This window comes from Neltuma alba, unplaced genomic scaffold (assembly GCF_004799145.2).
Source record: "Neltuma alba isolate B1F8T4 unplaced genomic scaffold, ASM479914v2 tig00003617_pilon, whole genome shotgun sequence".
In the NCBI taxonomy this organism is placed as follows: Eukaryota; Viridiplantae; Streptophyta; class Magnoliopsida; order Fabales; family Fabaceae; genus Neltuma; species Neltuma alba.
Window position 1 is genome coordinate 1 of NW_021633356.1, and position 27948 is coordinate 27948.

General features: G+C 33.6%; 1 protein-coding gene across 1 annotated transcript; it reads left to right on the forward strand.

Annotated features, from left to right (window-relative positions):
• The first annotated feature begins 3910 nt into the window (after positions 1 to 3910).
• LOC114742040 (uncharacterized) lies at positions 3911 to 7456 on the forward strand. Its single transcript, XM_028930293.1, has 7 exons — positions 3911 to 4057; positions 5902 to 5981; positions 6069 to 6204; positions 6283 to 6440; positions 6527 to 6647; positions 6764 to 6802; positions 7184 to 7456. The coding sequence occupies exons 1-7, from the start codon at positions 3911 to 3913 to the stop codon at positions 7454 to 7456; spliced, it is 954 nt and encodes a 317-aa protein (XP_028786126.1).
• The last annotated feature ends 20492 nt before the right edge of the window (positions 7457 to 27948 follow it).

Here is a 27948-nt window from a genome sequence, read left to right on the forward strand (position 1 = left end):
TGTGATTCACCCATGACCCAGTGAAACGAAAGAAAGTAAGAATGTCCCATGAGCGATGGTCGGTGAAAAACAATGAGAGAGAAGAGAAACCAAGATAAGCACGAATTCTTGATCTTGCCAATAACTAATGGTTTTCACCCATTCCAATGCATAAACTGACTAGTCTATTTGGTTAAGCGGCAGTAAAAATAGCTTTTAGGGAGTAAGAGTCGGGTTGTGTTAATTTATCAACAAGTCATTTTGTCTAAAAGAATCATTCAAGTCAGAAGCTAATTTTTATGGTATATACCTCGTCTTATTTATGCGAAAGTTGCTTTTCAAAATCAAAAAACATTTTTATTCCTATATTATGTTCTCCTCGTACTTCTCTCTACATATTTATCGTGTTTTTCAACCCATTTTTAGTTATTTATTTTTAATGCTATTTTAAATAAAAAATAATTTTAATAAAAATTTTACTGCACTTTAATATTATTTTTATTTTATATTTACATAAATTATGTAGCGTATATCATCCAATTAATTACATAATATTATTTGGTTAAAAAATTCTTGATTTCTAATTTAAACACATTTTGTTCATTAAATATTTTCAAGGATCATTTTGATCCACTACTTAAGGTTATAAGTAAAGCCAGATTTCCAACATGTGTAGGGAGCTAGGATTATTGTGCTAGCCAGTAGCCTTTCAGCGTAGTGTGTTGACAACATTTATGTGACCATGTTTTCTATATGACTCTATAACTGCTGTGTCCTTATTTTCAAGAATCATTCCTGATCCACAACTTATTGGAGTCGTAGCTTTAGGCGGTTGTGTTGCTTATGTGTGTATCTGTTAAGACTATGATAAACTAATGGTATTTGTGTCCAAGGCTGTATGTAAATTCAGCTTGTATTTCAGTTTAATTCATACTGTCGAATGCGCAAATGAAATCCAACAATGTTGAATAGGTAAGACCTTTTACTAATAAAAGTACGCATTCCAGACTGACCAAAAAAAAAAAGAGTACAGAGTGAAAAATACACAATGAAGGATGTCTTTATCCACAGTGAAAGGTACATGGTGTAGAATTTAATAGAGATTGCAAAAAACTTAAAGTAGATAATGAAATGGTATTCAACATCCTATTTGTCGTCATCACTGTGGACGAAGCCTAACTCTGGACCGATGCTTGATGATGGAGGTAATGTAAGTTGTGAACTTTGCTCAATATTGGGAAGATATCACGGCAGGCCATTTAATGATGCTCTTGGCTCCTGTAATGTTGCATCAGTAGTATAGGTTATCCTTCTGTAAAACGTTGCCACAGATCCTTGTCTCGCCTTTTATGGATATGTGCACTATTCATAAATGTTTTAGAGAACAAGTCAAATATTTTTAATGGTTCTCCTATTCTCCATGGCATATATTCTAACTCTAAGGTGCTCGGTATGGTACCATAACATTCTGATGTAAAAGCCATGGTCTCTCATTTGGTATGGCTTCGCAAGTTCAAAGTCATGGCAGTACAAGCCCTCATTCCTGATAACTCCATAGATGCATCTAAGAAGTAAATACAGAGGTTCATACCATCTAGGTGATTCGACGGGGATTCCTCCACACTTTGAACAGAAGCCTTCTATTGCATGCAACTTCATGTCAAATGAAGCAGATACATTGAGATGGCCACAACAAATGTGAAGAAAGGTGACACCATTGCATCTGCAACCCCTAAGAAGGTTGAAGAATGCCGCCTCCATGAAGTTTTCAACTGAGGTCATGCTTGTAATCTCTTGTTGGTTTGTTTTTGCAATGTAGGAAGTTGAGTATGACTGCATCCGATTAAGTGGTGACAAGTTTTTTATAGAGTTGGTTTTGAATAAGTAGTGTGTTTAACTTCTTCTATTGATAAAGCCTTTGAAATAATAGAGATAAAAAAATTTATAACCTTTTGGTGAGCTGTAAGCAGTGAACAATGGGGTTCCTGTTGACTAAAATAATGGATGACACATTCTGTTTTTGGATGGAGTTATTCACTATCAATACAAGGTTTTATGTTTCTGGGTTTAAAGTGATGTTAGGTAGATACCAAAATGTTAGGCATTTTGAATAAACAGAGATAAAAATGTTTTGTAACCTTTTGGTGACCTGTAAGTAATGAACAATGCGGTTCCTGTTGACTGAAACAATTAATGACATGTTCTGTCCAGAGATGGAGTTATTCACTATCAGTACAAGGTTTTATGTTTCTAGGTTTAAAATGATGTTAGGTAGATAACGTAATGTTAGGCATTTTGAATAACCAGTGATAAAAAGTAAACATAACCTTTTTTTGACCTATGAGTAATGAACAACATTGTTCCTGTTGACTGAAGCAATTAATGACATGTTCTGTTTTTTGATGGAGCTATTCACTGTCAGTAGAAGGTTTTATGTTTCTGGGTATATAGTGATAGAGGTTAGGTAGATAATGTAATGTTAGGCACTTTTTACAACTTTCATCTGAATAAAAAAACTTTGAGAACCGTGTAATAAAGTCAGGTGAACATGTGATATCGTCAAGCATCGAAAACATGTATATTGGCAACGATATGTCTTGTCCAATATTCTTAGGACGACTTATGCTTTTTGCCTTGTACAGGTCAAAAATTGATTTATAAGCCTTAAAATTTTTGTCTTATCTATCTTTAGGTTTCATAATACAGTTGCATCTCCACTCTGTGTAATTTATTGCTGTGTAGACTATCATTTTTAAGGTAAGTTTTCTTTATTGAGTAAATGTTGTTGTAATAGCTAGCAGAGACATTTGAAATTGTCCTATTTTCTCTAACAGTAAGTTAATATTTAAAAAATTACTGCTTTACCTTATCAGTGAGTTGTCAATATTGAGATTTCACCCTTGCACATTTGTGCGCATTGTGCAGAGTGCCACTTTTTTCACTTCAAGTATAAAGTATGTTAATTGCTTAGTTGAGTTTTATTAAATTATGTGCATAAGTATATATGATGATTAGATAAGTTCTGCTTAATGATGCCTTGAACTGACAATGAATATGATCATGAACCTCAGCTTCCATCTGTAAGTGAAAATGAACTGCTAATGTGGGTGTCTTTAGTTGCCATATTATATAACTGACGTTGGAATTCTTTATCTGTTCATTTCCTCTGCATGTCCACATCTAAATAACTATTACTTTTAATCTCTTTATAAAGTGATTATTCATTATTGATTATTGATCAACCCTTATTTCACAGTTGTATTTTAAGATCATTAGAATGGATTCATTATGTGAATAGTAAGGTGTTGGTGTTAAGAGATTAAAAGTTAGAATTTCATCTAGAGTTCTAGGCAAAAACTTCTCATCCAAAGGTTTAGAGTGAATGCATTCTTCTCAATCTTAAGTTTCATAGTTAGCATGTAAGAGTCATTTTCATATAGGTTTGCGATCAATGCAAACCTTCTCATCTTTTTTGCAGTGCTTATGTATATGTCCTTTAGCTTTGCCATCAATATTTTTCATTAGCCTCGCATCCTCTTAGATGGAATAGTATGTGATTTTTTTTAATACAAGTGTACTTCACATGCCATGCAGACAAAGCATATGTGTTCAGCATAAACGAATCTTTATCCAGCCTAATATTTGACTTGACAAAAGGATGAATTTCCCAAGAAAAACTACTTGAATTTGAATTTTGGCCAATTGGTGGGAACCCATGAATTCGTTAGACAAAAATTCATGATTTCAAATATTGATTTCATTTCAATTTCAAAGTCAATTAGGACGGAAGAAGAGTTAGCAGTACTGATTCAAAATTTACCTGATCTCTATATAAGACGTATAGCTCCTCTTATTTCATCACCTATATCTAGTTTGAATTCCAATTCTGGTTCTTACTACAATTCCAGTTTGAATAGTCCGCCAATTAACAATGGTAAGACTTTGTCTTTTGAAAGATCTCAATGAAGACACTGATAGGTGTTCCATCCGTCTAAAGGTTTTTAGGAGGTGGGGTGTTTATCAGAAAACTTCTCCTAATGAGCTGTTCTGCATTACAATGATTTTGGTTGATGAAGTGGTGAGTGACATAGTATCCCATTTATTTAATAATCAATTCTGCCTATACAAATTTCAGAAGGTCGAACAGTATATTCTTTCTTATATGAATTTCTTTTATTTACTTAGTGTTATACACTACTCAAATATTAACTCCATTCATTCATTTTACAAGGTGGTAAGATCCAAGCAAGTATTGTGGCAAAGAATTTACTACCTCATTTCGGAGATTCTCCAGTGGAAGGGAGGATATACTTCTTTGCTAATTTTGTGTCACATAATGTTAATCAATACAGGGCTACAAATAGCCCTTTCAAGATAACATTCACCCAACAAACTTACATCAGAGAAGAGAATTGCAATATACCTCATGTGGCATACTTTTTTTTCCCTATTCCTGAAATCCCAAAGTGTACCAAAACCAATCACATAGATTATTTACTTGGTATGTTATGCATGATTCCATGTCTTAGGTTCTAGCTTCCAGCTTGCCCATGTCATTTTATATATATCTATATCTATATCTATTTATATTTCATATTTATATTTTATATTATCTTTATATTCATAATCAATATATTCATAATCAACAGTTTTGTATTTCTTTTTTTTTTTTTTTGGTTATCAGATGTTGTTGCTTTTGTCCACTCTATTGGTTCTCTTGAAGAATATAGGAAGGACAATGAGACCAAGCACAAGCTGCGCATGGTCTTGATTGATCAAGAGTAATTGACTTATTTCCAGAATTGTGTCAAATATTAGATAAAATTTAGAGTAAAATATTGACTACCCCTCTATTTTACTTAAATTACAAAAATCTCCCTTTATTTTGAAAATATATATAAACTTCCCTTCAAATTAAAATGTATGTTACACAGACCTTCCTTATATTTTTAAGATTCAATTTCCATCCATCCAACTGTTAGTTGACCGTTAAATTTGACTTTTAAATTTTTATTTTGACCAAAATATCCCTCTTTAACATAAATGTTATATAAATATTTATATCTTTAAAAAAATAATTTTTGATACAACAAAAAATAATTATAATGCATGTGTTTTCAAAATTTTTAATATGTTATAAAATTTTTAATTTCAATTATATTATAGAATTATCTAATTTTAGTTCCTCATGAAATATTGAAAATTAAGATTTTTTTTAAATGGCTAGAAAATATTTTGAATGCATATTTTTTCATCATAATATAAATTATGCCATTTTGAAAACTTATATAAATCATTTAAATTTATGTTTGCATTAACTAAATTACTTAATTTTTAGCCTAATACAATAAAAACATTAAACAAGCAACAATTTTCAAAAATAAAATAAATAAAATTAAGGTAAAAGAAAAAATCTTAAAGTAATTTTAACCAAAATTTTGAGATTTAGTATTATGAAGGGTCATTTAGCAAATAAAAAGTATTTCAATATAAATTTGAATTTAAAAAACATCTTTTTGAAATATTCTTAACAGAGTTAACAGTTTTTAACTGTATGTTTTCAAAATAGAAGGGAGGTCTGTGTAATCAAGACAAAATACAAGGGAGGTTATAGTATTTTACTCAAATTATTAATATTATTCGACTTCTTTATTAATTGTTGACAGTGATACTGACGTGGAATGTATTCTATTTGATGATTGTTCAACAAATACTGACACTGCTTATTTGAAGAATATGGAGACACCTGTTTTAGTGGTTATTAATCTTGATAGAATTGGTTTCTTTGAAGATGGTATGTAGATCAATGATCAAATAAAATGGCTCACTGTTATTTCATATCAAATTTATAATATGAAGGCATTTGTAGTATAAGTACATGAATTTGTATTGATATTTATGATGAATTAAATAATGTTTTAGGACGACCTCAAATTTGTAGCTCATTCTACAAGGGTTTTCTTTAACCCTATGCTGCCAGTGGTTAAGGAGCTCATAAAAAGGTATGAAACTTTCACTGAATATAGTTTTACTATTTGACTTCACATGGAGATATATTGGTTAACGTTTAATCATTTTGGTTTATATAGTGCAAAGGACAAGTTATCCCCCAGCATCTCGATGCTGTCTCAACAAATTCCTTCTCAATCTTCCCAACCTTTGGTTGCATGTATGGTCCAGAATAACAAGAGGATGGACATAGTACAGATTGAGCTTAATGCAGGGGTTGGTCATGTATCCTGATATGCAAACATGTGAAGGGTTAAAGTTTGAACACGTAACCCATGCAATTTTTTTTTTAAGGATGAACCTTTTATTGTCAATTGCAGAGTTCTAAAGCTTGAAACACATTATGGATGGACATACGATGGTTGCACAAAATGTCGTACAAAACCAAAGGAAGAGAATGGATCTGCATACTGTTCAAACTGCAAGAAGAAGCCGATAGCAGTTGAGCTAAAGCAAGCAATTAAAATGAAATTATTACAAATTATTGACCATCACTTCATCAGTTAAATATACTAATATGGCCAGGGAATATGCTCAGGTTGAAAGTCCATTATGTTGTTGGAGAGGATACTGGGAAAACATCTGTGATATTCTGGGATAAGCTTGCTGTCCAACTTTTTCAGAAGAATGCATTTGAGATGAAAGTTATACTTAAGCAGGTTTGCTGTAGGCAAAATTTTCATGGTTTGTCATATATCTGAATTTTTATGCACAATAATAGTATATGGGCTTTTCCTTATGTTATGTCAACCTAATTATTTAAATTGCTTCTCAGGAGGATCGTGAGTATGATTTCCCTTATGACCTTGATGAGGTAGTTAGAAGGAAGATGATTCTCAAGCTGAAATTGAATGATTATAATAAGAGGCACCCCCACTCAAGATAAGCGTTGTCCATACACTATTTGTGAGGATCTTTTGCCACAGTTCACCCAAGCTGAGACTGATATAAGACAAATTGATAAGCCTGATTGATGTTAACCTTTACGTAAAAGATATTTTCACTGCTCAGTGTAATGAATCAATTTGTTATGAATCATGCAGAATGAAGATCTTCCTGAACAAGTCCCACAGGTTTAAAAAAGTTAAAATAATATTTTTTTCCAAACAATAGTATTATTAATATCGTGTATTTATTAGTAGTTTAGTAGTTTTAGTAGTTTTTTTTTTAATTATTGGATGTCATGTTTATGCAGTCTAACATAGAGGATATTGATGAGGGTAGTCCAGCATTTGATAGTAGTACAAATACAGAGAGCTTAACGAACCATGCAAATGCACAAAAAAATCAAGATAATGTGACATTAGCAGATATATCTAAGGAAGTATCTGCTTCATCAAACAAAGGAAAAAGGAAGACTGCTCAAAAGAGGACCCCAACTGCCAATGATCGTTCTGTCAACACCAATGATCCCTCTTCTTCTAACACTGATCAGAGGATTGTGAAAGTAAAGCAAGAGAAGAAGTAGACTGTTTGCTGATATGGGCTCTACTTATATGTGTTAGTTTAGCTAATGTGTGATGTCCCAAGTATTTGTACTATGCATGTTTCTAAGTTTTTGTTTTAAAGTTATGTTTAAGTAGGCCACTGGTAATTAATATTGGTCCCAATTCAGTGTACCAGAAGTGAGAACTTCTTTGTCATTGTATGGTGCTATTTATGATCAATGTTATTTAATCTTTCTCTAATTCCTTTTTGTAGTGTGCTATCTATGATCAAGACATAGTCCACCTATTTTTAAATACAAAATCCATATGTGATTCTCTTGAAATAAAGAAATTAGCTTATCAGAAACAAAGTCCACAATCATTCTTTTTACAATTGCCCCTTTTTCTCAATTTATTTAAAATCACTTTAGAAAATGCAAATTCTACTCAGATAGCTCAGTGCATTGAAGGACAATCATTGTGCAATTAATTCACACTTTAACTTGATTAGGCCACTAGCTAATCACATCACAACTCATAGGTCCGTTTATGGCCATGCTCCGTCATACAAAAGCAGCAAGTTAAAAGTAGCCAGAAACCCAACCTACATATATCAAAGATGCAAACAGAATAGTCAGGAGTCTAATAATGGGAAGAAGGCCAATCCACATAAAAGGTTAGATTTGATTAGTTTAGAATATTTGGATCTCACCAACCCACGGCGATCAAGATGAAGGAGCTCATACACACTTAGGACGAACCTCATAGCCACATTCAAGACACCGGTAGCCCCAGCTAAACATTACTATCATTATAATATGAAGTCATAATCATAAACTTTTCTAGTCAGTATATTAACAAAATATGATATCCAAAAAGTTTTCGATGGACCCACTATACACTTAGCTATTCTTGGTTTAAAAAACAAAAAAAAAGCTTATGTACTGGGTTAGTAGTATTCTTTACCAAAGTATCTTAGATGGGGTGATATATAAATCCTTGATTTTTATTATTGCACTTTAATATAGCATAATCCCTTAAATGAGAAGGACAGCAGTGGGTGGGCAAAAATTCATAGCATCAAATATTCTATGAACAGTCACCATCAAATATAACATATTGGTTAACTATATATGCCTGCAAAATGTGACAACCGCTCTTTCAAAACAATTTTAGATTAAATCCAACAATTTATTTGAATGATTAACCATGATAGAAAAGAAGAAACCTTAAAATTTTAAAATCGCTATCATGGTTAAAAGAAATAAACTTATATTACGAGCCACATCAATCGTTCACTTGGGCCTTGGACTTTCAAAGTCCAGAAATATCATTCAACCGTTAGCCCAAACCAAACTTACACTTTCAAACACACGAACTGATAAAACATTTTAATATAAGTCATAGAGCCCATTAGTGAAAAATCAACACTATCAAATCAGTGTAATACGCAAAGTCTAAAATGTCTCGGACCTCCTCACGGCCCTATCATACCAGATAGTAGTAATTAAAAGTATTATTTTACATCATGATAGTAGATGAGCCCTATGTGGCAATATATAACAAGTCAGCACATAGAACAAAAGTAGGGAGGCTATACAAGCTAATCAGCACACTATGCCTCCGGAGCCTTCCCTGATGGGCCACCACCTGAACTATCGCCTGAAAATGTTAAACCACGGGGTGAGACAAACGCCTCAGTAACCAACTCTCCAACTCATCATACATACTAACACGTGCTCGTGAGGTGTCAAGTGGGACAGTTATTAATTCTCGAGAACTATAGATATAAAATTTCAATCATCCAAACCCTCACTATGGGGGCCAACACACAAGCCACATAAGTCTATCCCTCACTCTGGGGGATTAATCAAACATATGGGCCTATCCCTCACTTTGGGGGACGAATAAGAAGCCACAAGGCCTATCCCTCACTATGGGGGACGAAAGAAGAAGCCAACCAATGTGCACCAATGGCGGCCTTACCACGTGGTAGGATAGGACTCAATTCCAAAATCCAAATAACAACCAATCATTCACAATATAATAAAAATGCCTCAATCTTTTCTCAGTATAATCCATAAGATATAAATCATATATCTTTTCCAAACTTCTCAATCACAATTCCAAAAATCCCACAAGACAATTTTCATAGCTCAAAAGATATAACATATCTACTCAAGTTCCAAATATCAAATATTATTCTAAAAATAGCAAAATACTCACAAACAACATATCAGCACATATAACAAGTGGAAAGTGGTTACCTCTCGCCAAAGCAATACTAAGGATTACCACAAGGTCAATCCTTTGCTCAACCAATAATTAATCTACACAATTAATATAACCACATATTAATATAAACTAATTAATTAATTAATTAAACTTCTCTATATTATTTAAATTTTTACTCTAAATTCCCGCAACTCTCATAACCCAAAAATTATTAAGTATTTTAGCAACAACTTAAAATTTCTAACAACCCCAAATTATTTATTTACCACCTCCAAATTATTTACCTTAATAAAAAGGATTTTCAACAATTTCCAAATATAAAATTATTATATTATAAACTCTAAAAATCCTCATTTAAGTTTAAACTTCAAAATCAAACTATCAAAAATTCAATAATACTTCAAATATTTATAAATAAATAATCTAATCAAAACTTTAATGGTATAACTACCATATACATATATATATATATATATATATATTCATAAATAATAAACTTTTTAGCTACAATAATTATTTAACCTCCAGTCACCCAATAAATAAAACTAAACCGATTAAAACCTCAATAATATATCAAACAATCCAAATAAATTATTTAACTAAAATTTAATCGGTAAAAATATGGTATATCTCATACATAACAGATTTTCCACTAAATAAATTAATTTTAAATACTAAAACTAGCAAATAGAGAAATCTAAACCGATAAAATTAACAACTTATTTACTTCTAAATTTCTATAGTCATCTTTTGTCAAAACTCAATACTTATATCATATATAAGTCTCAAAATTTTCTCCAATCATGATAGTAATAACGTAAATAGGAAGCTTAAAATATACATGAAATATTTATAAAGGAAGTTTGATGAAAAGAGATAATTTTATGTACCTAAAATATCTTCAAAGCTTGCCCTCTGCTTCACTGGTATGATTCTCTCGCTCACACACACTTCCTCTCTCTCTCTCCCTCTCTCTTGCTCCTTCTTGCACCTGCCGTGGAGGGGAAATGGGTTGTGGGGGGGTATTTAACACCCCCACACAATTATTGGGGGAGGGGTTTTTGTCAAACCCACACCCCACGTTTCCACGCCCCCTCCCCCAAATTCCACGCCCTCTCCAACTTTCCACCGAAAATCGGTGGAAAGTTGGACTTTTGTTATTATTATTATTTTTTTTATATAATAAAATATTATTATATTATATTATTTTATATTATTTTTATTTTTCAATTTTTTTTTTCAATTTTTTTTTTTTAGGATATTACACAAAAGATACTCATATGAGTTGTGAGTAGAGAAAGATGTCCTTTTTATGAACTTACACCGTAAGGAGACAAAAGAATCAAAGGTGCATCACATTACTTTTTTAAGTGATGTCAGTTAAAGTGGATAATAAATGGTGGCCAAGAAAGCCTAAAAGTGTTTGTGTTTCAACATATTTGTGAGGCTTCAATGGAAGGTTTTGACTAAAAAGGAATGAATATAACCTGTCCAACTATGAGGACTACAAAAGGCAGGAAAAGTACATATAGAGTTTTTTTTTTTTCCAAGTCTATTAACTCTTCCTACCACGTCTATACTTTTCCTATATTTTTGTCATTTCTAAAATATGTAGTCCTAGTTCATGAACTTAGACCGTAAGGAGACAGAAGAACTAAAGATGCATCACATTACTTTTTTAAGTAATGTCAGTTAAAGTCGAAAATAAATGGAGGCCAAAAAAACCTAAAAGTGTTTGTGTTTGATCATATTTGCGCGGTGTCAATGGAAGGTTTTGATTCAAATGGAATGAATGTAACCAGTCCAGCAATAAGGATCATGAAAGGTTGGAAAAATACATAGTGTTTTTTCATTCCTTCTAACGCTTCCTACCGTGAAATTTAACCATTTTTTCATTCTTACATATGCAGCAGGAACAGAGAGTCATTTCTTAACCGAGTTATATTTTTTGAATCCAGTGGGAAAAACTATGGATGAAGACCATACACAACCCTCAGTAGTCAGGACTCTTGAGAATGCAGTTTCCGTTCATGGACAACACAAAAGACACTCTGCTCTGAAAGACATCATAAATGTCTCATCAAACTTGTGTGATAGATTTTCCAGCACTCCCTCCATGGGTATGTATATTGGGTTTTTTATGTTGAAATAAACTTGTCAGATGGAATCAACAAGTTCAAGTGTTACATAAGGACGTATTTGTTTTCTATTCATTTTTTACCATTGTATTTAGATGAATGTGATATGTAATAAGGGAAACTAGTACTAATTCCTTCTACAAGTGAAACCAGAAAAGTCTTCAAGCACGCAAAGATGCAAGAATATTAATAATTATGGTGATGAAAATGTGTTTAAGTGTAAAAGTGCGAGGTACAAAGCCTTTGAGAATTATATGAGTAGAGTCCCAGTGATAGATTCAAAACCATTTCTGTTGTGAAGCAGAAACCTCCAAGTTTGGTTCTACATATCATGTTCATCCATTTACATAGAATTCAATGATGACTTCTCTTTCAACTAACTTAATCTTTTATTGATGCCAACATCATGTGTAGGCTCTACGAGAAGGAAGAAAGATGATATCAAACAAATGAAGTCTATAAATTCAAATGGTGACACATTAACTAATAATTGTCAATCTTCATCTGAAGCAGAGTTCTATATTAGGACCAAAAAACATACAAATAACCCTGTTTCAATTCCACATGAAGACGTTGATTATAGGGATGTATCTTTCTCATTCAACGAGCATGAGTCCGCGTCTCATGGTATAGAAGATAATGAAGATATTGATATATGTGGTGAGTCTTTTAGTTAATATTAAATGTTAAATTCTTTGTTCTATTTTATTAGTCGGAAAAAATGATTTAGTGTGTACCTTGTGCAACACATTTGGAAGTGGCCTTTCATACAGAATCATTCCTGCATGGAGATATTATAAATCAACAGAATAGCCTAACTCAAGGAATGGAATCACATGTCGATTTGCTAACCTGTCAAGGTCCGTTTTCCTAGATTGTCATGGTTAAACTTATATAGACTTCTTAGCACTCACAATAATAATTTTTCCAAAGCCAAATATTATTCTTTTGTAATAGATTACATTGATGAAGGTGATCCAATATACAAATGTCATCATTGTGAGGCTATGCCTTGGTTTAATGAAAGGGTGAAAAAGGACACCAACAAGAATAGTAATACATTCTCTATGTGTTGTCTAAAAGGAAAGGTCCAACTACCACCAATGCAGGCACCACCTCTAATGTTGCATAGATTGTTCTTCAATAAAAGCTCATCAGATTCAAAGAACTTCCATGCAAATATCAGGCAATATAACAACATGTTCTCTTTCACATCTTTAGGAGGGAAAATTGATCATTCAAAGAATGATGGAGCTGGACCTTATTCATTTGTCATGCATGGAGTCAATTATCATTCAATTGGTAATTTGTTACCCATAGATGGTGGTAAACCCATTTATTCTCAGCTTTATATCTTTGATACCGAACATGAAGTAACTAATCGAATAGCGGTTGTCAGGTATATCCCTCTAAAGAAACATATACTATAATGACCTTGACTTCTATTTCTGTATTCTGTGAACTTACCTAAAGTATAATTGTTGAAGTAGTCAGCACCAAGCTCAGTCAACAATTGATCTTGAAATTGTTACAAAATAAAGGAGGTGCTAGACTTGGTCAATCCTTTTGTTCAACAGTATCGAACTGCATCATCATTGATTAGGAACCATCAAGCTACAGAGATGAAACTATGCTTGATTAGTAGTAGACAGCATGACGGTCATACTTTTAAAATGCCTACAGCCTCAGAAGTTGTTGCATTATTAGTTGATGATATAGATATGAGCTTCAGTGTCAGGGATGTCATTATTCGACAGATTTCTAGATCAGTTCAAAGAATTATTGAATTACATACTGCACATCTGCCATTACAATAACCACTTCTTTTCCCTTTTAGGGAAGATAGCTATAGACCTGATGTTCAACATAGACAAGTAATGCTTATTGTAACTGAAAAGAAGAAAAGGCTTAGTATGAGAGAGTATTTCACATATAGATTGATGATAAGGGAGAATGAAATATCTACATTGTTACATGCTAGGAGATTGCTGCAACAATTTGTAGTTTATGGTTATACTATAATTGAATCGCAAAGATTGCTATGGGTTAGAACTCACCAAAAAGAATTAAGGGTTGATCTATATCAAGGATTGTTTGACTCTTTGACAAATGGTGAAAGAGACACATCATCAATGGGATGATGTATCATACTTCCTTCATCATTCACTGCTGGAGCACGATATATGATAATGAATTATCAAGATGCAATGGCTATATGTAGATGGGTAGGATATCCTGATATTTTCATAACATTTAGTTGTAATCTAGCATGGCCAGAAATTACAAGATTTTGTAAGAAATACAACTTACAACCTTCAAATAGACCTAACATTCGTTACAGAGTATTCAAAATGAAGCTTCAATCCTTACTTAAAGTTATCAAAAAGAGTAAGCTCTTTGGCAGCATTAGGGCAGGTATAATATATCCTTTCGTATTATGAGTTTTTTTTGTTATCATAACCCTTTCAACAGACTATGGTTAAATATATTAATTAATAATACTATGTGGATTTTTTTTCCAGAGGTTTACACAATTGACTTCCAAAAACGGGGCTTACCACATGCCTATATACTATTATTCCTTGATCCAGCAGACAACCTGAAGCATCCAGAAGATGTAGACAAAATGATATCTGTAGAGATTCCAGATAAAGAAGTTTCCCCATAATTGTATGAGTTAGTGAAAAGATTCATGGTTCATGGCCCATGTGGCACTTCACACCCTAAATCACCATGCATGGAAGATAAGAAATGTAGCAAATACTTTCCCAAAAAGTTCAACGAAGCAACAATAATTGATGAAGATGGGTATCTAACTTATAGATGTCATGATGATGGGAGGACGGTAGAGATAAAGTCCATTCAGTTGGATAATAGGTATGTTGTTCCATATAATGCAAAATTGTTACAAATGTTCCGAGCTCAAATAAATATAGAGAAATGCAACCAATCATCTACAGTTAAGTATTTGTTCAAGTACATAAGTAAGGGAAATGATAGAATAGTTGCTAGGATATTTAATAAAGATGGTGCTGAAACATTTGATGAGATGCAACAATATTATAATTATAGGTATATTTCAGCATGTGAAGCATCTTGGAGAATTTTTGGCTTTGACATTCACCACAGGTTCCCTTCTGTTGAAAGATTAAGGGCCTGTTTGTTTTTGTTTTTTGTTTTCTTATTCTCAAAACAATTTTATAAAATTGTTTTAAGAACAAGTTTTGGAAACAAAAAATAAAAAAAATTGTTTGGAAAATAATTTTTAAAAAATCACATTTAAAAAAATATAAAAATTTATACTTTGATCAGTGGTAGTTATCACCGGTAGTGATAAGTAGTAGGTAGTAGAGGAGAAGATAAGAAGATTTCTCAAATTTTTCAAAACAAAAAAAATACAAAATACAAAAACAAAAACAATAAAACATGTAAAAGTTGTTTTTTTTAGTTTTTAAAAACATATTTTTGTTTATTTTGTTTTTTAAAAACAATCAGCTAAAAACAAATTTCCAAACAAGTTTTTATTTTTTTTTTTAAAACGAAAAAGTGTTTTCAAAGCAAGAAACCAAACAAGCCCCAAGCTTTCACTTACCTAATCAACAGAGTATTATTTATTGCAATTATGATGATGTTGCTGACTTACTTGATAAACCAAGAGTTTGAGTCATAATTCATTGCATAGATAAAGATTAATGTGACAGATACATTTGCACGGACTCTAACATATGCAAAATTCCCTAATTATTATATTTACTAAAGGAGTAAAAGGGAATGGAACTCAGAGAAAAAGGCTTTATAATTGGATGAATTTCTCACACTTCACCAACTTCTGGAGAACTATATTATTTGCGAGTTCTTCTAACCATAGTCAAGGGCCCATGATCATTTGATAAGATCAAAACTATTGATGGTGTTACTTATCTATCATTTAGGGAAGCATGCTTTGCTCTTGGGCTACTGGATGATGATAAGGAATATATCTGTGCAATTAAGGAAGCATCAACATGGGCAATGTAAAACCCCTAACCTCAATACATTATAATCTCATCATAACACCACTACTATGGTAGAAAAGGAAGATTGTTAAAACAAGCTACCATAGTAGAAGGAAAATTTCATATTTTTAGAAATTAACTTTCAAACTCGGGTCAACCCGTAAAACGTTGCACGCAACTAAAATAATCCATTCATATTCACTGGGCCTCCGAGCCTCTGGCCCGGGTAACAACATACACCCAAAAATCAGCCCATTCAATTGGTTTTCCACCAAGTAAAACAATTCCATAAAACAATAGCAATGGCCTCCGGCCAACCAAAATAGGGAGATACATTCTATTCAGTTTACAACAAGGCCGGGAAATCAAAGATACCAAAAAGCGGTCCTAAATGTGGCAATATAACTACTACTCATACATATACAAATGCTAGAGGCCTAAAGCTAACCCAGCTCAAGCCTCTGCGTCTCTTCCCGAAGGTGCACGCCTAGAACCTTCACCTGAAAATATTGTAAACCACGGGGTGAGACAAAGTCCCAGTAACCAGCCTTTCCAATACTAGGTACTACTAAATAGGTGCTCGTGAGGTGTCAAGTGGGGCAGTTCACAAATAATACATAATGATAGCCACAACAATTTATGCAAGTGCAATGATGCAATCCCATCAACCAAATCCCTCACTTTGGGGGATTTTCAGGAGCCGAACCCGGCCTATCCCTCACTATGGGGGACGTAAGGAGCCATAAAGGCCTATCCCTCACTCTGGGGGACGTAATGAGCCCGAAGGCCTATCCCTCACTATGGGGGACGTAAAGAGCCAACCATCATGCATTAATGGAGGCCTTACCACGTGGTAGTAACTATCAAACTCTCACCAAATTTCCCAATTAATGCATCATGCTCAAATCATAATCAAGAGTAATAATCATTTCACAATTAATCTCATTCAGTGGCATATCTTTCACAATTCCACAAATTCATTCATCATAAATCCAAACCCCACAAGACGGTTTTCCATTTTTATATACAACATATAGTTCGAACACAATTACTATTTGGAGCACAAGACACAGATCTACTCACAATACCACAGAAGCAAGTACTAAGGATTGGAAAGTGGTTACCTCTCGCCTGAGCAAGGAATAACAATCAACAAAGTGGCCCCGCGCACCACCAAGACTCACAACCGGTCTACACAAGCACACAAACACACAACCAACATATATTAGCATTCAAACTAATAATGTGGCCAAAACAACACTTGGGGACACAAAATTCCTATCTCCCATCAAAACTCTACCCAACTCAAGGGGTATAACTATCAAAACAACACTCCAAAGTCCTCAAAGTCTATTAAAACATTAAGTCTCCTTCCAAGCATCAATTATAGTTCAAACCTCAAGGGCCCACTATAGGAATTCAACCTCCAACAACCCATTTGAGCAATTAAGGTCCCAACAACAAATCTAAACCGATTAAACATCCAATTAACCCTCCTTAACATAACCCAATTCACAAAACTCAAAATCAATCTCTACATTATCATCCTCAATCCCAAATCATCCAATTCCATAAACCCTAACTCCAAAATTCAAGATTCTTTAAATCTAAGAAAACTACACCAATTAAATACTTAAACTAACCCAATGCAATCAATTAAACTCAAAACAATCGGTCAAAAACCTCAATTCCATCACAACCTAGAAAATCCTAGGGTTCCACCAAAAATCCTCATAAATTCCATGGAATTTCAAGAAAGAAAGAAGATTAGAGGTTAAAATCACTTACTTGAGGTAATGGATCCTTAGAAATGCCTTTCTCAAGCCTCCTCCACGAAACCCTAGCAGAGCTTCTCTCTCCTCCTTCAGATTTTCCAATTTTCGCACATCTGAACCCTCCAGCGATTATATAGAATCGCGACCTTTCGCCGCGGCGAACTCCATCTTCGCCGCGGCGAACTAATCCCGAGAGGGATTACTCGCCTGAAAAACCGACTTCGCCGCGGCGAACTTCAATCTTCGCCGCGGCGAAAGCTTCCCGAGAGGAAACTCTCGCTCGCCCAGACAACCTTCGCCGCGGCATACCCTACCTTCGCCGCGGCGAAACCTTCCCGAAAGGGAAGCCTCGCTCACCAGAACAACTTCGCCGCGGCGTCCCCAAGACTTCGCCGCGGCCAAACCTTCCCGAGAAGACACTCCCCTCTGAAACCCCCGGTTCGCCGCGGCGAACATACCCTGAGAGGGGTACGTTCACCTATTCCTCCAACCAACCTCAAATCCAACCTAAACACCAAGATCAAGATTAAATCACTAATCTATCCTCAAAATCAACCCAAAAGAGGCTATCAAAACCCGATTAAACTTAGGATGTTACAGGCAACAGGTCAAGCATTGTGAAGAATGTTTGTCAGTATGTTATTGTCTTCTTGCTTAAGCCGTCCTAAGAATGTTTGGAGGGAATCTTCTAATTTAATGTTTGAAGATTTGTTATACATCCCTCGCCAAGACCAAATTAGTACTAATTCCTTCTTATTATTCTTTTATGGTGCATGTTAGATTCTTCATAATGATGTAATGTAATTTCTTTAATTCGCTTGCAGGTAACTATGTCTCTTCTTAAGATAAGGAACAAGTAACATTGCATGAGATTGATAAATTGCTTCAAAAGAATGGTAAAAGTCTTGCTGACTTCCCATCCATGCCTACTCCAGCAAACATTCAAACTCTTGATGTTTTTAACCAGCTTATTTTGCAATAGTTGAATTATGATCGAAATGCTCTTAGGTCAAAATCTGTCCAAATCATTCAGTCATTGAATCAAGAGCAACGTGATATCTTTAACAAAGTTATGTCTATGTTAGACAATGACACTGGTGGTTTTTTCTTTGTTCATGGTTATGGAGGCACAGGTAAAACATTTTTTGTGGAATGCTTTGACATCTACACTCCGTGCCGCTAGAGAAATTATGCTAACTGTTGCATCAAGTGGAGTTGCAGCAGCATTACTGCCTTCTGGGAGAATTGCACATTCTAGGTTTGCTATACCAATTCAAGTGAATGAGTACTTCCTTTGTTTAATAAAGCAAAATTCACCATTGTCAAATCTTCTTCAGAAGACAAAGCTAATTATTTGGGATGAGGCTCCTATGGTTCACCGTTACTGTATAGAGGCTTTTGATCATACATTGAAGGATTTAATGCATTCTTCTAATCCCTTTGGAGGCAAATGCATCGTAATGGGTGGTGACTTCTGCTAGATACTTCTAGTTATCCCTAAAGGTAGTTGAGCTAATATTGTAAATGCATGTATTAGCTCATCTTGCTTATGGGACCACTACAATGTGTTCCAATTGAAGAGAAACATGAGATTACAATCAAGTACAACACCAGAAGAATCTGCTGACATTGAAAGATTTTCTCGATGGTTGTTGGATATAGGTGATGGTCACTTACATGAACCCTATGATGGGAATGTAGAGATAGAAATACTAACAAACCTATGAATAAGAGGTTTTTCTAATCCTATGAAGGCCATAGTGTCATCAATATATCTAAATCTTTTGTAGAATATGACCACCATCGATTATTTCAATGGCAGAGCCATTCTTGCACCCATCATCGAGCTTGTGAATAAAGTCAATAAGTACATGTATTGCTCATTGCCAAGTGATTGTTATGAGTTTCTTAGTTGTGACACAATTTGTAAATCTTCAAAAGACAATGATAATTTTGATAACTTATATACTACTGAATTTCTGAATACAATTAGCTACTCAAGCTTACCATCGCATAAGTTAGTGTTAAAAGTTGGTGCACCAATCATGCTATTGAGAAACATTGATTAAGCTTTAGGTCTTTAAAATGGAACTTGCTTACGTGTATCTCAATTAGGTAGGAATATGATTGAAGGGATAACTTTGAATGGTTCTCATCCAAACCAGAAAGTTTTGTTGCACAGGATGGATGTGAATCCTTCTGAGAGTAGATGGCCTTTCTAAATAAAAAGAAGGCAATTCCCAATCACACTTTCTTTTGCTATGACCAACAACAAAAGTCTAGGTCACTCATTATGACATGTTGGATTGCTTTTAACTAAACTTGTATTTGCTCATGGCTAATTATATGTTGCTCTATCTAGAGTAAAATCAAAAGATGGCTTGAAAATCATTGTTGATGAAAGGGGCAGAAATTCAAAGACCAACACAACTAATGTTGTCTACAAAAAGATCTTCAGGAATTTAAGTTGATTTCTTTTTATAGCTGTAATTTGATATCCAGATTGAAAGTGTAATGTTCCTTATTGTAAGCATACATTTTTAGATTCCAATAGTACATCTACATTATTTTTTTCTTTCAATATGATGTAGTTAGATGACCTTTAAAACTTTTTAATTTTTGACTATAAGGGCCGTCTCCCTGTGTAACGCACAGGGAAGTCAATGCTAGTTCTTTTAAATAACAGAAAGTGGTAGACTTTCAAAGTCTTCACATTTTTCTAACCCAACGCAATAACAAAACTTTAGAATCAGGTTTTTAATTACTTCTATTACAACAAATAGCGACAGAATCCTCCTAAAATCAATCAAGGATTGCAATTGTAACAATTATAGCAATGAAACCACAGGATATAGCAAGGCTAAGAGATCTGAATAAAATAATCCAATTTTACAACTCAATTTCATCCAAAATTTCAAGGGTATAGCAAGTATATTTCAAAGGGATTTCCCCAAGGTATCTAATTGTTTCATGTATATTTCAATAAGATCAAAGTAGACACTAGAAAAATCCTTCAAATTAGTGTACAACATGACCAGGATTAAAGCATATGCAAACAAGACATACAATAAGGATCCAACAAACACAATTCAGGATTCCTTCCACCCTTAACCGGGTTTCCACAACACATAATCAGCAATTTAGATGCCCTAAATCCAGAATGTGATAGGAGTATACCAAAGAAGACTTTTAGTCTCACTTGAAAATCCACAAATTTTTCTGTTTCTTGTTTTTCACTTCACAATTCAGCTAAACTTCAAGGATTCAGTAAGAATTCAAGTCTATAGCAAGTAGCAGACCAATTCAATTCAGTTTGTGCACTTTAGGAGTAGTAGACTCCAAGTGATTTCTTAGGGTTAATCTCAGCTAGTGCATGAAAGCAAATTGCCCAGGGCAGATCAACTTCAAATTTCTCAAAGTTTAGCCATTTAAGTGGAGTTTCAGTCAATTTGCACAATTGCAAAACCAGAAAACTATGTTGAAACAGCTAATAACAATGATTCAGAACACACAAAATTTACTCAAAAACTCATTTCACTAACTACAGAAAATCACCCAAGATGTAGCGAAGTGATGGTAACTTGTTAAGATGACAGCAACTGAATTGATCCACAGATGTGCACTCGAGCAAGCTGTTGATAGCAGATGGCAGCAAATGACTGTGACAACCACAAATAGATTAGAACCAAATTTGCAATCTAATACCTCAAATGACAAAGCCTTAAGACATCAAGGTATACAAGCAAACACAAGCAAAGATATTTGTTTATTATATTCTTTATAAAAAAACAATTCCTAAATGCAACATGAAAACAAAGAAGTTATTTCTACACGATAGGTACCTAACACAAGTTAAACCCTAATCAAAATGCAATTGACACTCAGTTACCTAGAAGTGCAAGCCTCCCTAGCAACCCTAACAATGTGCCAATTTAACATGTTATGTTGTGAGAGCAACTAAATAAAACTAGATTAACTATGCAGCGTAGTGGTGCTAACCTAGAACTTTTTAAGGAGCCGATTACAAAGCCTCTAACTAATAATTACAAGTTAGTCAAAGATAAAAGTGTATTAGCTAACAACTTATGGACTATATGCAACTAGATTATATCCTAAGCTACTGTTTTTATATCTAATTTTATTGTTAGGGAATGGAAATGATGGATTTAGATTCTATAGATGATACCAAGCCTAGAAATGGATTTTCCAACCATCCTAGTTCAATTATGTTAATGAAGTCTGTCAACACTAAGTCTTGAATGTCACCTGAAAATATCATTTGAGTCTAGTGTCACTAGATTGTGCTTTCTCCTAATGCCATAACCAACAAGCACTACCTAATTCCACTAATAAATGCCACTCAGTGTGTAATTAAGATTTAGATTTTACAGCTTGATCCTCTTTCCAAGAAGTTACCAATCGGCACACTGCTCGCCGAAAATATAATCCAATCGCACATTCTATACATAACCATGACAAAAACATATAATCGAATTAATTCTAACAGGAGACACAATAGTATCAAAAGTTCAGTACATAAGCTACAATAACTAACTCTCAATTACAAAAGAATCACCTCAACAAGAGATATTCAACTGAATTATTTCAGTTCCTTAATCATAATGTAATCTCCTAAACCTAGAAAATTAAATCACAACATCTGAAGTAAAAGATGAACTATAAAGACTCCCCTCTGTCATTTAGGAGCTCGAGCCCTCAAATCCACCCCTATGATCCAAAGGACTCAGCCACGCATTGTAAAGAAAATAGCTTTACCAAGCTCCAATCGACGGCCCTGGCAACAAGGGAAGAGAAGAAGTCGCAATATGGAGAAGGGGAACAAGGATGGGCATAGAGGACAATGCAGGGAATGGCAGACGGAGGAATCGAAGTAGAAAAGGGAACGAAGATGGATTAGGCAGAGAGATTGGGAGATAGTGCCAGCAAAGAGATGACAAGGACAGGAGTCGAAGGTGAAGACATTTCATTGAGTCCAGACAACAAGATCAAAAAAGATGGATCTGGAGGGCATCGTGAGGCTAGAGCCCAATTAGGTCAAGTCTGATTCAAGTGATCCAAAACGCAACATTTAACATCACCCTTCTTTCTCATTCTCCAAATCCTTTCCTATCATTTTCTCCCCCTAAGCAAAGTAAACCCTAAAAATTTAATATCATTTCTCCCCAAAATAAAACACTTAGGAAAAATAAGAAATGCGACAATTATAAATTTTTCAAGCCCTAATTCTATGAAATTAATATTAATTTCAAATTATCTTAATACGTGCAATTTAAACTCAATAATCACGATAAAGTCTCTAAATAAGCTATGAAAATATATGATAAGATGGGAATTTTTTTTATTAAACTCTCTAATCACACATAATTATGTGTTCTATTTTTGAACTAGATAACATTCAATTATAAATACACATTAAAAACACATAGACATATGTGATTGAAGAACTTAACACAATAGATATAGAACAACTTAATATTAGTATTTATATATATGTATTATATTAAATTGTACGATTAAGGACTGAAGCAATATATGCACTAGCTTTAAAAATTCTTGTGAGAAATTCGATTAGAATATTCTTAACGAAGTTCACAGTTTGGACTTAAGTAAATATTTTTAAAATAGAGCGGAAATCCATATAATTAGGGCAAAATGTGTAAGCTACAGCTTTTAGGGACATTTAATATCCTAAAATAATTTTATTACACTTAATACCCAAAAATATTTTTTCAATAGAGTTGTTAAAGTAATTTTTAGTGCAATTTTACTTTTAAAGTATTTTTCTTAGTAATAATGAACACTCCAAACTTAGGACATCTATTGTTGTTGAAAAATATTTCAAGCTGTTCAAGTGTAATAAAGTTATTCTAAAATATTAAATGCTATTAAAAATATAATTCAGGCTTTAGGGTTTAAAAAAAAGTGCTGACCATCTAAACTACACCCCTAAAACGATGTAGTCTGCAAGCAATGCATGGTAAGGAGTGGGAAAAGAGAAGGAGAGACGTATGTGTGACGTGGAAATTTGTTTAGAAGAGAGAGAACAGTGTGGATTGTGCACAGCAGCACCACTGCACCGTCCAACATGCCTGCAAGGCTATTATACCAAAGCATGAGCTCACAGCTCACGCTTCTATATAACCTCGATTTGTTTTAGGCTTTGTCGCGTGCTCACCCTCATTCGCTCTGGAAGCTATGGGGTCTTGTTCTTTGTCTAAGAACCCCATTTGCCCTAAGCTTTACAGCGCACTCACTCTCATTTGCTCTGATACCGGGTCTAGTTCTTCTTCTGAGTTCTTTCTTTTCCTGTTAGTTTGATTCTATATCTCATTCATGCTTTATTTTTTTAAGTCTGATCTCGTCATTGTTCATCTTCTTCTGTTCATTCCATTTTTAGTTGTTTCTGTTCAGATTTCATTTTTCACATTATCAATCTGAAAGCTATGGATGCTCTCAAAGCTATGGATTCTCTGAAAGCTACCCAGTCTCTCAAATTTTCTGATTCTTCTGAGAATCAAGCCAGATTCTATTGAGCATTCTGGGCTTATTAGTTAGTCATATTAGGCCTATAATTAAGGCCTATTATGAGTCTGAGTTGTATATATGCAGAGTTTTGGTTTTGGGTCTAGTTGTATATATGTTTTCTTATAATGAATAAAACAGAGCATTTTATTTCGCTATTATCATGGTATCAGAGCCAGGTTTAACAAAATCCATCAACAACAACATATCAGAATGGCCCAAGAAGATTGACCTAGGGGTGCACATAGGCAGGGCTGGGCAGGGCAGAACCCCTGCCCGATGCCCAGCCCGAAACATGAACGGGCTGCATTTTGCAGCCCGCTGCCCGGCCCTGCCCATAGAAGCCCTAACCATTTTGGGCTGGGCATGGGCGGGCTGGGCAGGGCGGGCTTTGCTGCCCAAATGATTATGACCTACCGATATCACATGTAAAAAAACTTTCATCCATACCTAAAAATTACATTTCATAATTTTATATTTTCACACATTAAAATTATCCAAAAATAATTCAAAACAAGTCTTAGCAAATATCCAAATAAATAATATTCATGATCTATTTAGAACAAAACAACTCTCAAGATTGTAATTAAAGTCTTGAAATTCAAACGGTTTGCATTAATCTCTAGAAAGTTGAGAAAAGAATAAAACATCTGAAAAAATTGAAGAGGGGTTGAAGCACATTGAGATATTCCATTGGGAGCCAGGGATGGCGATGTAATAGAAACTTGATTATCCATTTAAGTGGCAAAAATTAAATGTTACCTAAAAGATTGTAAAAAGATATTAAAACTGAAGTAATGGGCTAATAGGAATAACATAGACCATATAAAAATGAGGTGAAAATAATTGTAAAAAGAAAAATAAAAATAATCTCATAATAATTTAATATAACGACTTTTAATATGTAAATACTTATTATGCGATACAATGCAGCTAGCAGTCCACACAACTAAAAGACTTCTTTTTATCATATGACTTGTTCATAAAAAATTAATACAAAATAACTAAATATAAATCAAATAGAAAACATGTAATTCAGATAATTAAACCCCAATTTTCTTTCCATGCTCCTACCCCAATCTTGTTTTCTATCTTGCATAAATATTCAAAATTGTTTATTTATACAAATATGTAATGTATGAACTCAATTCTCTAACAAAGAAAGTTGTTAATGACATAGAGGGGAAGATTGACTTATAAATAGCCAACACTACAACAGCAACAAACAATAGGATATACACAATAAAACTCACGAATAACAAGTTAAAAGCAAGATACTACTGCTTCTTTAGAAGAATTAGATCCCTTAAAATAGAAAACTAATAGACATGTAATAATAATAAGTTAAATTGCAAAAAGGAGGGAGATAACTTTTTTTTTTTAGGTAAAGAAATGTAATATATTAATATTATTTTATAAATTATAATATATATAATCTGGGCAGGGCCAAATGGGCAGGGCAGCATGTCCTGCCCGATGCCCAGCCCTGCCCATGAAATGCCCAGCCCAAAGATGCCCATTCTTTTTCGGGCTCTTTTTTTTCGGGCTGGGCTGGGCAATTTTTCTTCGGGCTCGGGCGGGCTTTGCGGGCATTTGGGCTTCATGCACACCCTTAGATTGACCCATACTTGTTGCCAGAGATTCAAGAAAATATTAGAAACCATTTAGAGACCATACCCACGTGTTTTCACTCTCGTCCCTAAATGAAGAGTTGCCCTGCGACTCCCGTCCATGAGTGTAGTATTAAATTAGAACAGGAGATAGTATTAAACTAATGAATCTTTTTTATTTGTGCATCTTTTGTAGACGAAAGACCTGCACAAAGATTATTTGGAGCAAAATTCTGCCCACACCCGCGTTCAAGGTCATTATTAAGCACGACTCGACGATAAGAGAATGGGATGTCAAGTCAACGAAGTTGTCATTTGACGTGAAGAAGCATGTTTTGTTTAGCCTGGGCTGGAGGGATATGATGGACTATGTCCAGTTAAAAGAAGACGATATTTTGATATTTATCAAAAAAGAAAGGGAAAAGAAAAAGGGAAAAGGACAGAGTAGACATGAGTTTAGGCTCCACGTTGTTGGGACTTTCAAACTCAGGAATACATAAAGGCAATGTTATGTTTTGAGTGTCCTGTCCAAGCGACTGTCCTAACCTCCCGTGTCGCACAACCCACCCTAATTTGCCCACCAGCATAGTGATTTGCTTTTTTCTCTTCGTTTTTTTTTTCTTAGTTTAGAATTGTTCTTTGCAAAGTTGAAAGTTGTTTAAAAAAAAACAAAAAAGAAATAACCAAATGAGGTGTTTTTTAAAATTGTGTATTAATAATTATAATAATTGTTAAACTATAAAAGTATTCATAAATTTAAATCCAAGTACGCCAAACATTAAAATAAAATAAAAATAACATAACCATTAAAATAAACGTCTATTTTTTTTTTTGCAGTGGGAGCCATGCTTTTTTGTTTTCTTATTTTAATTACTATTTTTATAAATTAATTTAAATTGTAGCAAAAGTCACTAAGTATTTAATTAGTTTTTTTTTCAAATTTTTCATGGCCTTTAGATTCTAAGGAAGAAAATGTTGTAGGAAAAAAATAAAGAGAAAGCAAGGACTAATAAGGACTAAAAGGAGGACAAGAAATAGGGGTGGAAACAGGCCAAAATAGGTCTCATCCTTAACAGGCTTGGCCTGTGGTGAGACTATTGGCCTAAACCCGGTTTGGGCCTGTGAAAGGCCTTTTGTTCGGCCTGAGCATAGCCTGTAATCAAACCTGGCCTAACCTATGGCCTATTAAGAAATTTGTTTTTTTAACAAATTTCAAACACAGATAAATCAATTCAAAATTACAATAATTCAACCCAATTTATCTAAAATACAAACAGAAAATATGAAACTATCAAATTAACACAATTTGTAAAACGTGTCCCCTTAGGCAAAAAAAATCAAATATGAAAAATTATTAGAAAACATATAATAAAAATATCACTTCATCTCATCTCTACTATAAAAACTAGTTGATAACTAGATCTAGTTTAAAATATGAAACGTCTTTAATCCATTTTATATTTTAAATTTATCATTTTTTTAAACTAATTTACTAACAAAATGATATTTGATCCTGTTGTTACACATGGCTGTTTTAAAAAAATATGTTACATTTATTATTATTTATTTATTTATTTAAATTAATTAAGCAACTACTCATCCGATTCTTAATATAAGACTCAATTGTTGAGTTGATTTTATTCCTAAATATAAGACTCATTTCTCATATTTATCAATTTTCTCTAACTTACCCCTATGGATACTCCCTCAGCCATAATCAAGTAAAAGAGGAAGAGGGGGTATTAAGAAAGATAGTTATAGTATTTTAGGAAAAACGTGTTACATTTTTTATAATTAATTAACTTACCTAACTTCCTTAATCTAATCAAATTAGTTAAATGAGTCTTATATTAAGGAACAGAGGAGTATTATAATAAGAATTAGATTGAGCACATATATATATAGTCTAAAACATAATAGGTCAATTCTATATATATATATATATATATATATTCTATATAAGATTAATATGAAAAGCATATATCAAATAAATGGATGACGCTTTTATTTTTTTTAATGCCCTTATATTTTCTTTCTTTGTTTAAATATGTGTCATTATACATACATCAATTATTTTTATTATAGAGAATGAAAATGAAATGAAGCATGCAATGAGCTCTGGATAACACGATTATGTGGGTGGAGTTTTCTCAATTAACCAATTAGAATAGCAAGTTCCCTCCTGTCCCTTTACAATTTTAACCTTTAAAAAAAATAACAGGCCCAGGCCACCTGAG

Excerpts from the sequence above, each read along its gene's own strand:
- LOC114742040 (XM_028930293.1), top strand. The coding sequence starts at position 3,911 with ATGGTAAGACTTTGTCTTTTGAAAGATCTCAATGAAGACACTGATAGG. Across the intron at positions 6,205-6,282 it reads AGATTGAGCTTAATGCAGGG|GATGAACCTTTTATTGTCAA; the intron begins GTTGGTCATGTA and ends TTTTTTTTTAAG. Across the intron at positions 6,648-6,763 it reads TGAAAGTTATACTTAAGCAG|GAGGATCGTGAGTATGATTT; the intron begins GTTTGCTGTAGG and ends ATTGCTTCTCAG.